Consider the following 13892-nt stretch of genomic DNA (forward strand, 5'->3'; position numbering starts at 1 on the left):
TTGGAACCATTCTCATTCAAGAACTGCCTATTATCATGGAAAGATTAACAACTTTGTTGCCCAAACAATGGAGTCCCACTCCAGCCTCCTACTTTCCCATGTAATCTTTGTCCTACCCTATATAAGCAGCTGTTTTATGGGGGGGCTGCAGAGCAGATTTTTGTGGATGACCTGCTGCTCTCCCATACTGCCGGCAATACTGGAATAAACGCTCATATATGATTTTTTTTAATAAAGGTCAAGATGGTTTTTAAGAAGTATCTTTCAGAAAAAGTACATCAAATAAACAGTAAGTATTAAATATGCTTCAAAGACATTCCTCTTAAGCAATTTTCAGTATTGCTTGTTTTGGGCATACAGGGCTGCTGCAATACTAAAAAAACACAAAAATCTTATCGGTAAAACTTAGGTTATCAGACTTGCTGTAGTACTGTCTGTTTACAAGAAGAATGAAAAGCATCCTGTGAAAATCCAAACTTGATTCTAAAAGAAAAATAAAAGTATAACTAAATTATATTACTAACATAAAACTTTAGAGATAGAAATAATCATCATACAGTTTGACATGCTTGGTTTAATGGCTTCCTAGTGGTTCTGCAAACCATAGTATTCCTGATGGCTTAGGGGCTGCTGCTCAAGGATACTGAAAATAATGAGATGGGACGTTGGGCTTCCCAACCCAGCTTTATCCAGAACAGCTACCCTTTTATCAGCTTCATAGATTAGCATTTCAAGATTTCATGTGAAAAATTTTAACAGTGATTTTAAAAGTTCAATCCTCTCATAACTAAGAAAAGTGAAGCACAAAATGGTATCTGCCAAAATAACTCAAAAGTTATGCACACACAAAAAGACTATATTGATTCCTTCACAGTTTCGTTTTTAATGTAAGACTACTTTTAAGTAAGTAAATATCCAGAAGTATAAGCCATATTAATATAAATGAAATACACCCCAAAGTCAAAATAAGTTTAATACTTAAGATTTTATGCAATCCCATGCCTCCGCTCCCTTCCATCTACAAATTAGATCTAAATCTTAAATATAGTTCCCTCCATTAAAATGATCAACTACAATAGGTTTATGCCTGTAGTGTACCTGTAGGTGAAACCTTATGATTTTAATTCTTCAAATTCTAAAATGTCAAATTTCACAGCACTTTATAAACATCAGAAAAACATTCTAATTGTATGACTTATTTTATAGCAAAAAGCAGAAAGCAATCTGTGTTTTTCTAGTCAGTGTAAAATTTTTTCAGTGTACTAATGTATAATATATATTTTTTAATTAACAGTTTTATTAAAGAAATATACTGGCATGTTTGCAAAGGGAACTAAAATTAAAACTCTATAGCATTTACTTCAATGAAAAGAAATAAGATTATTTATATAGTGATCTAGAAATACATTATCTTTTATATGATAGTTATAATATCTGCATATATATATATTATGTATATATTTGTTTAAAACTGAATCTGTGGAAAAAATTTCAATTATGCATCAAATTTTTAATATTGCCTGCTTAACTTTTTTTTAAAGAGTAGTTACATAACATAGCTCATATCTCTGTAATTCAGTATCATTTATCAATACTGTGTACATATAAAACAACCCATCCCTTACTTATTTCCATTTTAAGCACAGTAAATGATATTTTAAACTACAGTTTAACAAAGCAGTACTATGCAACATTAAATGTCATCGTACTTTCTTTACAATACCAGCTCCATACTAATTAGTACTGAATGTCAAAACAAATTGAGAAACAAAGTCAATAGAAGTCATCACTATCATGAAAATACATTTACACATTATCAGGTCCTCCACAGCTACCAAATGACATTAAGATTACTACGCTTTTGCATAAATATATACTCACCCTTCCAGCTCCATCCATTGCAAGAATACAAATTTTTTCACTCTCATTTTCTTTCAAATGTTCAGGATCAACCTTGTATTCCAGACGCCCCCCAGATACAAGAACCTTTTTCAAGTTTAGCTGTCTGGGTAAAAAAAAAAAAGTCTACATTATGTTCTCTAAAATACACATGCTCAATTTTAAAGAAATTACTACTCAAATAATAACTTAGGGTGAGTATTGAGAAAGGGGAGGTAAGATGATTTATCCTTTGGTATTCTTAGTCCCTCTCTTTCTATAAGTTTCCCCTATACAACAGCTGTTTTTTTCTATGGCAATCCTTTTCTCCCAAAAGCCTCTCCCCATACAGATATACACATTGAACACCTAAAGCCCAGCTTGCTAATGCACACATTCATTCTACCTTAAATAACTGATAAGGCTAAAAGTTCCTAAGTGTATTTGCATTTTATCAGAAAAGAAAAATTTTAAACCTCAAAACAAAATAGAAATCCTTAGTTTCAAATATGGACAACCCTAAATAGATAAAGCTGCCATGAAAATTATCAATATTGTTCATTTAATAACTCATCCACTAACCACACATTTCATTATATCTGCACATGGGATATGCCTAAAGTATTGTGTGAAACCTACTGTTACTGCCATGATTATCCTCGCTCTAAGATATTCTGTCTGCATTTACGATTTTTTTTCATTTCAAAATTACTATGTTGTAACAATCTGCAACAAAAGAATTTTCTTAGTGAAAACTTGGATATAACATATTTATGTAATTTAATGTCACCAGGGCAAGTTTTATAAATGTTAACTAAAAACCTAATATTCCACAAATCACCTCATACTGACAAAAACCCTAGTCAGTTTTAAGGAACATGTATGCTCACATTTTCATGTTTCTGTAACAAATATGACCTACAATAGATAACCTTTCAATTGTTATACACAGAAGTTGTAATAAATTGATGATTGACATTTTCTGCTCATGAGTTAATTTCAGGGATGGTATCTATTTATGAAGTTACCATCTCATTTATATTAGCAAAAGCACATTTCAATGCATTTCAATTTCAATGCCTGATTACTTTTTAAGTTTGATGGCTACTCTCTAGAATTCCTGCACACTATTGCTTCCACTAATTGAGCTATACTCTTCCAGGGTCAAAGATCTATTTCTCTACTTGTATTTATTATTATTATTATTATTATTATTATTATTATTATCCTATTTAATAAAGAGAGAATATGCTAATTGACCATCACACCCTCACAAAGATGGCGGCACCCATAGCCAATAAGGAGGGAATATGCTAATTAACTGCCACACCCTCAAAGATGGCGGCACCCACAGCCATAAGATGGCAGCGCCCAGTCCTCTCAGCCCCGCTGGGGCAGCAGGTGCGTGGCTCCAGAGTCCCCCAGTTCCCCCAGCCACCCAGGGCCAGCCCAAGGTGCAGGCAAGCCTCGGATGTCGGCTGCCCAGCCGCCTAGGGCCGGCCCGAGGTGCAGGCAAACCTTGGATGTCAGCTGCCCAGCCACCCAGGGCCACCCGAGGCTCAGGTAACCAGGGCCGGCTGAGGCTTGCGCTGCCAGCAGTGGCAGCAGCAGAGGTGTGATGAGGGCATCGCCTCCCGCCCGAGGGCTGCCGGACTGTGAGAGGGGGCAGGCCAGGCTGAGGGACTCCCCCCTCCAGTGCATGAATTTTCATGCACTGGACCTCTAGTAGAATATAAAGAATTATTATGTAAACCACTAAGATATTAGTCTGAAAGAGTCTTCTCTATAAAAGTTAAATACTTAGGAATGACATGATAAATATAAGTAGCAAAAAAAAAAAAAGCTGTTACATCAGATATGGATTAATCAACTATAAGATTGAAAATGTATGAAAATTATAGGATTCTGCACTTAACTTACATCACAATTGTTTTAAAGCACTTGTTCCTTAAATAATTCAAAATGAAATCATAGATGACACATTATGACTTATGCAGGAAACACAGGGAACTCCAATTGGTGGACCCATCCATACTTAAAACCTTCATGTTACGATTTTCCACTGTAACTGGCATTTTGATTGGCCAACCACTAGTTTACTGAATGCTACTATAACATGCTTTCAGATAATAATAGGCTGGCTAGACAAAGATTAAAAATATACCAGTCAGGTAAAAATACTTGGACTGGGTCCATGATATATGATTAACGTCTTTTTAAAATAAATAAGTGCACAATATAAAAAAGACTACACATGAACCAATGATGATTGTATCACAAACCAAGAATTATGTTTCTTTCAGAGAAATACACATACTTGGAAGCCATCTTCTTGCACTGATAGTCTGTAAGTAAATAAATATCTCCCCTTGTAGTAACACAGACTGTGGCCCCATCACTTGCAGCAACCAAAGACAGAGTGATGTCCTTATGATGAAGGGCAGAGACTTGACGAGGAGCAGTTACACATTTCTCTCCATTGGGATCTAGTAAATAACCTAAAAAATTACACAAATATACAAATCACAAAATAAGAATTTTAAGAATCCAATTTACTTTTCAGATAGTGTCATCAAAGATTTCTTACCCAGTTGTCCACCATTTAGTCCCATAGTGTAAACAGCTTCTTTAGTCCATAACACTGTATGAAACCTGCCTGCTGCTACTCCAATGATTGTCCTTCCTTTCAGATATTTTGCCTGCATCTATTACAAAAGACAAATAAGACTGCAGCTTACTATATATCTATTAACTAGTACAATTTTGCAAAGATCCAGTAGAACAGATAGCAAATATATGGCATATTTGCTACCAGTGCTCCCTCAAGTGCTCAAGGCAGTTGTCACTAATAGATGTTAGCACTAAGATCCCAAGTCTTCTCAGAATGCAAGACATTTTGCCCTAATTGGTTTGGCTCAGTGGATGGAGCGTCAGCCTGAGGACTGAAGGGTCCCAGGTTCGATTCCAGTCAAGGGCATGTACCTTGGTTGTGGGCACATCCCCAGTGGGGGATGTGCAGGAGGCAGCTGATCGATGTTTCTCTCTCATGGATGTATCTAACTCTCTATCCCTCTCCCTTACTCTCTCTGTAAAAAAAATCAATAAAATATATTTAAAAAAAAAAAAAAGAATGCAAGACATTTTGATGCAGCCACTTTATGTCAGCAGTTTTAATATATAAAAAGCAATATGCAAAACAGGCATATTCATCCTTACTAGAAAATATGGTGCTTTTAAATTTGACATATCCAGGGTCTCTCATCCATGGCACTAATAACATTTTGGACCAGATGGTTCTTTGCTGTCAGAGACTGTCTTAGGCATTGTAGAAGATCTGGCAGCATCCTTAGACTTTAAGGCATCCCTAGATGCCAGTAGCACCACTCCCACTCCTGCCCCCAGTTGTAACTGAAAATGTTCTAGACATGGTCAAATAGCTCCTGGGGAGCAAAACTGCCCCCACTTGAGAATACTCAGATATGGTCCTATCAGCCTAGAGCTCTGACAATGGAATAAAAATGGAAGTAAGTATCTACCATTCCTAAAGAAGCCTTACAAAATGATTAAATACCCACAAATTCCAGTGGGAGGAAATCGATCTTTTAAAAAAAGTACCACACATTGGATGTGCCGGCCGCGTGGCTCAGTTGCTTTGGAGTGCTGTTCCGTGCACCAAAGGGTTACATGTTCAATTCCTGGTCAGAGGACTAGGTTGTGGGTTTGATCCCTGGATGGGGTGTGTATAGGAGGCAACAGATCCATATTTCTCTTGCTTCAATGCCTGCCTGCCTCTCTTCCTCTCTCTCTCCCTCTCCCGATTACTCTTTCTAAATATATCCTTGGGTGAGGATTGGAAGAAAAAAAGAAGTACCACAGATTGAAAACTACCTCCAATTATTTTGGGGTAATTCTTATTGATTCATTAGTCATCCCAAATGGGAAATCATTGGATTTAAAAGCTTATTACAAATGTGTATCTAATAATAACTTTAAATCCAGAGGATTAAATCCAGTGAAGAGATTTAACATTTGAAATACATAATATTATGAGTTGAAATCACATTTATTATGGTGATGATTCCAGTAACATTAATTTAGAGCATCAGTCCCACTTCTGTGTACTAGGTCCCTGAGTTGAGGGAAGAGTACTTTCAGGTGGTGGTTGTACAAATTGGAGGGGGAAAGTAGAACAAAGAGCAGTGGCGTTTTTATCTATATTCCATCACATCAGCTTGCCAGGTGTGATTTCTGTGCAGAGGTAGATTTATCATGAAGCCAATATGCTTAGACTTCTAGGTGCCTCATTTGCATAGCCATTTTGTATTTATAAACTTGGTGTTTTTATTATTTATTATTTTTGTTATTGTTGTTAATCCTCACCTGAGGATATTTTTTCCATTGATTTTTAGAAAGAGTGGAAGGGGAAGAGGGAGAGAGAGAGAGAGAGGGAGAGAGAAAGAGGAAGAAACTGAGGAACATCGATGTAAGAGACACATCAATTGGTTGCCTCCTGCACAAACCCCGACTGGGGCCAGGTACTCTCGACTGGGAATGGAACCAGGGACACTTTTGGGGCATGAGCTGATGCTCTAACCACTGAGCAGACAAGCCAGGGCTGGGGTTTTTTGTTTGTTTGTTTTTTTATAAGGCCTTAAACCCCAAAAATCTGGGTCCCCCTTGGTTTATGAATACTTAGAAGTTTAAAGCAGTTTAGTGCCTAATTTCCCAAGTGCTTTCTTTCGTACTCCAAACAAATGTTAATTTGTACCACGTTTAATTTCTCCTGTGAAAAATATGTATCACTGAATATAAATAAAATAAGTTGCTCTGTTAATACCTTCCATCCTTTTGTCCATACAGGTTTTAAAGCAAATAGCCACTTATTGTTTAAAAAAAGAGAAGTTTACCTGTCTGGGTACATTACAAATGGAAGGTGGAGGAATAATTCCTAATTGATGAAAAGTATTACGACCAAATGTATAAATACATCCATCTTCAGTTAATACAATAGTATGATCCTCAGCAGCGGCCACTTGGGAACAATTATGACCATTCAGCCCTTCCACAAGCCTAGGGACCTGCAAAATAAAATTAACTTTAGTTTAATAACCATTTATATAGATATACAAATAGAATCTGATAATACTATGTCTAAAATGACATGACTGATACATTGCTCTATCATGATAAATTCTACAATTCAGCAAGGAACAGATGAGTTTAACAAAATTCTGGTTTATTAGTAAAACACAAAACGCCTAGTAAGACACTTTAATAATTTAATGCAACAAATAATTTTTGAGCCCTTAGTATACACCAAGTACAAATTTGTTTGGTATAGATAAAGGGAGCTCTTCAGCCAAAGAACTCATTGGTATATTGAAAAAATAAATAACAAATACAGGAAACAATACATCCCTTCAATGAGACATTTACTAGCTATTTGAAAATCAAATCTCTTAACTTCTCAGTAGTTCATTTTCTTCACCTAAACACAAAATTATAATAGCATTTTATTAATTTTTATTGACTTAAGAGAGGAAGGGAGAGAGATAGAAAAATTAATGATAAGAGAGAATCATTGATCAGCTGCCTCCTGCATGCCCTCCCCCACACCCCCGCCCCCAGGGATCAAATCTGAAACCCAGGCATGTGCCCATGACCAGAATCGAACCTGGGGCCTTTCAGTCCTCAGGCCGTCATTCTATCCACTGAGCCAAACTGGCTAGGGCTCTCTCTCCTTTTTAAAGTACCCTTTAATCGACGGTAAATATACCAGTAGTCCCTTCCCAATATTTGCTATAAAAATAAAATTTTTCTTTGATGCTTCACAATTTTGCATCGTATCTAATTTGAACATGATATACTAGAAAAATCATTGATTGTTAAAAATCTATTACCAATTGGGGCCTGGCTGGTATGGCTCAGTGGTTGAGCAACAACCTATGAAACAGGTTCAATTCCTGTTCAGGGCACATGCCCGGGTTGCAGGCTCAATTCCCAATGGGGAACGTGCAGGAGGCAGCTGACCAATGATTCTCTCTCATCATTGATATTTCTATCTCTCTCCCTCTCTGAAATCAATAAAAATGTATTTTTTTAAAATCTATTAGTAATTGGTACATTATTTTCTCCTTATATTTGGCTAAAAATTTTTTTTGGTTAATGTAAGCTTCCAATTTATCAAAATTTTACTAAAGTTACCTAAATATATCAATTACCAAGCATGTCTGTTCATCTCCATGGCCTAAACGTCCTCCAGGACCATGACCACAGGTATATACCTGCCCTTTCTGAGACAGAAACACTGAATGAAATTTACAAAGCACTACCTGTAGGAAAACAAGAAAATATTATTAAAATTCTCCAAATAAAACATTCTTAATTTTATTTTAAATTAATAATAGATTATTGCTAACTGTTTAAGCTGGATGATGGGTACATTGGTATTCATATTATTCTCTCTACTTTGTACATGTTTCAAGTTTTCCGTAATAAAAATTACAAATATACACATTTTATTTTAAAACTATGTTTAAAAACAAACATATAATAAAAAGAACAAAGAAGGAATTAGCACGGGCTACCCATAGAAGAGACTAAACAAAGGAAAATGCAAATCTTAAGTCTTCAACTACAAAAGGTAGTAGCCAGTTGTTTCCCAAACAGCAAGAACTGAGCAGAGTGCAATATGAAGCATAAAGATCATCAAATAGTGATATATGTTATTTAATTATGGAAATGTTTTAAGGTAAATGTATTTTTAAAAACATCAGCTAGCTATACAAGGGAAATGTGGGGTAGACAGTATGTCCTTTTTATTTCTCTAATTTTGTCTAATATATCTTTAATAGCACACTTACATATCAACACGGATGTACTTACATACCTAACCCCCAGGCCACACTGTTATATTTTCAAATGCATCTAACGTGCAGCATATTTATTTTATGTTAATGCCATTTAATAATCCTTTTTTCTTATTTTAAAAAATTATTTGCATTTATATTTTTTAATTGATTTTAGAGAGAGGAAGGGAGAGTGACAGGTAGAAACACACACACAAAGTGGTAAGAGAAAGATGAATATGTTAACAGTAGTAAAATCCATAGAAGTGGAAGATAACATCCAGCATAATGATAAAAGACCCAAGATAAAATCTCTACACTTATATCAATTAATTTTATAATTACTTATATTTAAGAACTCAGGTTCACTTACCTAAAACTAGTAATACTGAGCTTCAACAATGAATTCACTTGAGAAACAACTTGAAAAATTCTAATTTTACTAGAGGCCCGGTGCACGAAATTCATGCACAGAGGGGGGTTCCCTCAGCCCAGCCTGCACCCTCTCCAATTGGGGACCCCTTGGGGAATGTCCAACTGCCGGTTTAGGCCCTATCCCATCTGGGACCGCTGGCTCCTAACTGCTCACTTGCCTGCCTGCCTGATCGCCCCTAACTGCCTCTGCCTGCCTGCCTGCCTGCCTGCCTGATCGCCCCTAACTGCCCTCCCCTGCCGGCCTGGTTGCCCCCAACTGCCCTCCCTTGCCGATCTGATCTCGCCCCCAACTGCCCTCCCTCCCAACCTGGTTGCCCTCAACTACCCTCCCCTGCTGGCCTGATCTTGCCCTCAACCGCCCTCCCCTCCCGGCCTGGTTGCCCCTAACTGCCCACCCCTGCTGGCCTGATCTCACCTCCAAAAGCCCTCCCCTGCTGGCCTGATCTCACCTCCAACTGCCCTCCCCTGCCGGCCTGATCTCACCCCCAACTGCCCTCCCCTGCAGGCCTGATCTCCCTCCCAACTGCCCTCATCTGCTGGCCAATTTGGTTCTGATTGGTCAGTTTCAATGCCAGTCAGTGTCAAAAGCTCTGCCTCCTAGGCAGCCATTGGCTCCCCACAGCACCCACATTTGGTTCTGATTGGTTGGTTCCTATGCCAGTCAGCGTCAATGTCTCTGGGCCTATCAACAGGGCCTGATCAGAAAGGCAGGGCTGATCAGCAGCCCCAGTGAAGGCCTGGAGAGAAATGGAGGCGTGGCTGCTGGCCAGACTGGGAGAGAAAGAGAGAAGCAAGTGCTGATCAAAAGCTGCCACAGAGACAACGGATCAGTCCCTGCTTCTCTCTTCAGGCCTCCCTCTGGCCCTGATTCGCAGTCCCCTCAGCAGTCAGTGCTGGGGAACCGCACCTGCAGCGGAAGCAGTCAGTGCTGGGTTGCCACAACCCAGCATTGACTACAGGACTTACTTCCGGTTGGTTGAGCCTTGGCCATTATGACCCAGGGTTTTTATATATTAGGATGTTACACAGAAACAAAAGCTACAAAATCAACAGAAGCTCTACCTTTTTAAAATTAAATTGATATCTGTATAGTGCCTTCGAATTTCTAACAGTGCTTGAAAAATAGCTCACAGTTTTACACTATTTTACAAAGAATAGATGATTAAGGCTAACAAAATCTAATATAAATTAGTAAATTTGTTGATTGATTCCTTCATTCAAATATATTATCATACCTTAAACAAAGTTAACATAAGCTAAATGAAAAGATGAGCTATCAAATACAAAGTTCTTTTTAATTCTAAAAGTACTTAGACTGTACTTCAAAATACCTGTTTAATATAAACCCCACTCCTGGAGAACAGATCCACCAACTCTGGATGATGTTTGCTATTCTGGCTTCCGTGACCCAGGGTGAAATTTGTATTATCTCCCCAAGTGTAGACATCTGTAGGATCTAAAGTGAAAATTAATTTTTACACTTTTCTATTTTAAAACAAATATTAGTGTAGTTCAATTATAGATATATTCCACTAATCATTTTACCTCTCACATGACTCTCTACAGAAATTTAACCACCATATTTAGAAAGATGTTTCCAGCATTCTCTTTTAAATTATGACTCTACTAATATATTACATAATTCTAAGAACAGAAATCAGAAAATCCAAATCAGCACAGGCCTGCCTCAAGTAAGCAATCTATTATTTGTTCTTTGTTTCTAAAGTTTAACTAAAGCTTAAAGTTTAACTGCCAAATGAGTAAAATAGCACCTGCCATAACCACTTAGTCTCCATGAAAATAATACTTGAACATAAAATGTTATTAACACACATATATATAAAGGTCCTAAGTAAAGCAAATGTGATATTAATTACTGTTCCTACAGAAGTATTAATTTTTTAAAAAATATATTTTTATTAATTTCAGAGGGGAAGGGTGAGGGAGGGAGAGAAACATCAGTAAGAGAGAATCATTGATCGGCTGCCTCCTACACCGCCCCCCCCAATAGGGATCTAGCTTGCAACCAGGATCTGTGCCCTGATCAAATCATGACCTCCTGGTTCATAGGTTGATCCTCAGCCACTGAGCCATGCCCAGCCAGGCTAGAAATATTAACTTTCAATAGCTTGCTCCTTATTGATGTAAATAAAACTATTGATTAAGGTACCCATTAAACTGGGATAAAACTTAATCACAGCTAAGTTTATGATATGAACCTTCATTTTTATTTTGGAAGGCTTATATAATTCCTTTGTAATATAGTATCCAAGGTAGAAATAAAATGAAGAATGAGTCCTTTCTTAGCTTGATCACTAGTTAAATGAAAATTACAGTGTGTCCCATTTAAATCTCTTCTCTTTTCCAGCCAATTTCCACTTCCAGAGCTCAAAGGGCAAATTGGAGGGATAAGTAGAATTAGAAGAATGTACAGGTGGAAGAATCATTTCCTTTTTCCCTCTACCTTAAATGTTGATGCTATTTTCTAGATGCACACTAATGACTTTACAGTAGCTAAAATTCTAAATGCCTTCCCTCTTGTAGGCTGTTTTTACTTGTATAGACATAAAATAGATTAAAATTGAAGAATGTAAAATAGAAGTGTTCTGGAAAACCAAAATTATCAACCCACATTTACCAAAGTAAAAGTTCTTTGCAGAGATATAAACACAAATTTCCTCAGATATTTAACAAGAATAAAATGTCATTAAAATTTTCTAAGCTGCACCTTAATGGAATATATATATATGTGTGGAATTTTCTTACCAGTATTTTTGAATACCACATGATTTGGTCTGTCCTTCATTACAAGATCCAAAGCTGACAAGCCTTCTTTATCTTGGGTATACAGACTAACACCATGCTAAAAAAGAAAAAAGAAAAGAAAAAAATATGTGTGTGTGTGTATATATATACACACACACACATATTTGTATGCATGTATTTTTAACCATTTGCCTATAATCATTAATTTTATTCTTATTTATCAAAAATACAGATTAAGCTCATAAAAACATTTAAAAAAATAAACATTGAATAACAATGATCTCCTATGACCAAACACATATTTTTCTCACACAGAGAAATCAAATACCCAATTCTTGGTAGACTAAGGAAAGACCAAAAAATATGAAGAAATAAGAAACATTTCAAATCAAAATGAGCCCTGGCTGGTGTGGCTTCCTGGTTAAGAGTGTTAGCCCATGGACTGAAGGGTCCCAGATTGAATGCAGGTCAAGGGCACATACCTCAGTTGCAGGCTCATCTCTGGCCCAATTGGGGTGCAAGTGGGAGGCAACCAATCAGTATGTCTCTCTCACATCGATGTTTCTCTTTGTCTCTCCCCTCCCTTCTACTCTCTTTAAAAATCAATGGGAAAAATATCCTCAGGTGAGAATTAAAAAGAAAAGATATCAAGGCAACGGCAGAAAAATATTTATAGGATTTTCTGTACATAAACATAATGTGACCAACTATGTTCCATATCTTTTTGCCTTGAATTCTATTGTATCTATTATTGACAATGAGACTATTATATTCTTGTATTTCTATTTTTGTGATGTGTTTTCATGTTTTTCCTTAAATTTTTAATAGCATTGTTTAATTTTGGTTTCGTGTGTGTGTGTGTTTAAGGATGAATTTAAAGTAATCTGTATAGTTTTATATCTCTACAATTAAAATTCAAACATGAAATAGAACACCCTATTCCTATCACCACACTTTCTGTCTTTGAAATCATAATGAGGGTAAGGAGTGATAGAGAGCTTGGTTCAAATCATATTACTGTTACTTCATCATTACAGTTTCTTCAATATAAAATGTATACCCAGCCGGTGTGGCTCAGGTTGAGTGTTGACCTATGAACCAGGAAGTCAGGGTTTGATTCCTTGTCAGGGCATAAGTGCGGGTTTTCAGGCTCAATCCCCAGCAGGGGCATGCAGAAGGCAGCCAATCAATTACTCTCTCTTATTGATATTTATTTCTATCTCCCTCTCCCTTCTTCTCTGAAATCAATAAAAATATGTTTTAAATAAATAAATAAAATATAAAATGTACTCCTTTTCAAGAATAAATTCTGCCCAGCCTGTGTGACTCAGTGGTTGAGAGCCAACCTATTAATTAGGTCACAGTTCGATTCCCAGTCAGGGCACATACACAGGTTGTGGGCTTGATCCCCAGTAGGGGGCGTGAAGGAGACAACAGATCAATGCTTTTTCCTCATCATTGTTTCCATCTCCCTCTCCCTTTCTCTCTGATCAATAAAAATATATATTTAAAAAAATTTAAAGAATAACTTCTAATATTTTCTGGTAGTTTAATAAGACATTAAACAATTACTAACACTCACCTCCATTTTAACTGGTGCAAGTCATCACTGCCTGTCCACACACAGAGTTTGTCTGGATAGTTATAGGCTGAGATGAACCAGGAAGTTTTTAAACTCTAACTGTGACATGTTGACACGCTTGGTTTTGGGTTACTCAGGAAAGAGAAATCCCCTATTACCTCGTAACAATGGATTCTAATAAACTAAAACCAATTCTAACTTTATTATGTTCCGGATGGTTATAGTACCTGATTTCACAAGGATTGTCAATGAACAAAAAACACTTATTAGTGAGAAAATAAGTAAAACAAAAATCAGAAGTAATCTAAGATCATAATAAATTTAAAACTTTATGTTGCTTACTGCTTTCAAAAAAATTAGACACAATAAATCCATATGGGAAG

At 36.7% G+C, this 13892-nt stretch overlaps 1 protein-coding gene across 1 annotated transcript in view; it reads right to left on the reverse strand.

Moving 5' to 3' along the window:
* IBTK (inhibitor of Bruton tyrosine kinase) overlaps positions 1-13892 on the reverse strand; it is an 86237-nt gene that overhangs the window by 58014 nt on the left and 14331 nt on the right. Inside the window, exons 3-9 of the mRNA XM_028160307.2 lie at positions 11928-12024; positions 10493-10617; positions 8100-8210; positions 6786-6956; positions 4466-4583; positions 4196-4376; positions 1882-2005 (exon numbers count right to left, since the gene is read on the reverse strand). Of these exons, the coding sequence (XP_028016108.2) occupies positions 1882-2005; positions 4196-4376; positions 4466-4583; positions 6786-6956; positions 8100-8210; positions 10493-10617; positions 11928-12024 (927 nt within the window). The remainder of the gene's footprint in view (positions 1-1881; positions 2006-4195; positions 4377-4465; positions 4584-6785; positions 6957-8099; positions 8211-10492; positions 10618-11927; positions 12025-13892) is intronic.

The sequence above is a fragment of the Eptesicus fuscus genome, chromosome 10, assembly GCF_027574615.1.
Source record: "Eptesicus fuscus isolate TK198812 chromosome 10, DD_ASM_mEF_20220401, whole genome shotgun sequence".
Taxonomy (NCBI): Eukaryota; Metazoa; Chordata; class Mammalia; order Chiroptera; family Vespertilionidae; genus Eptesicus; species Eptesicus fuscus.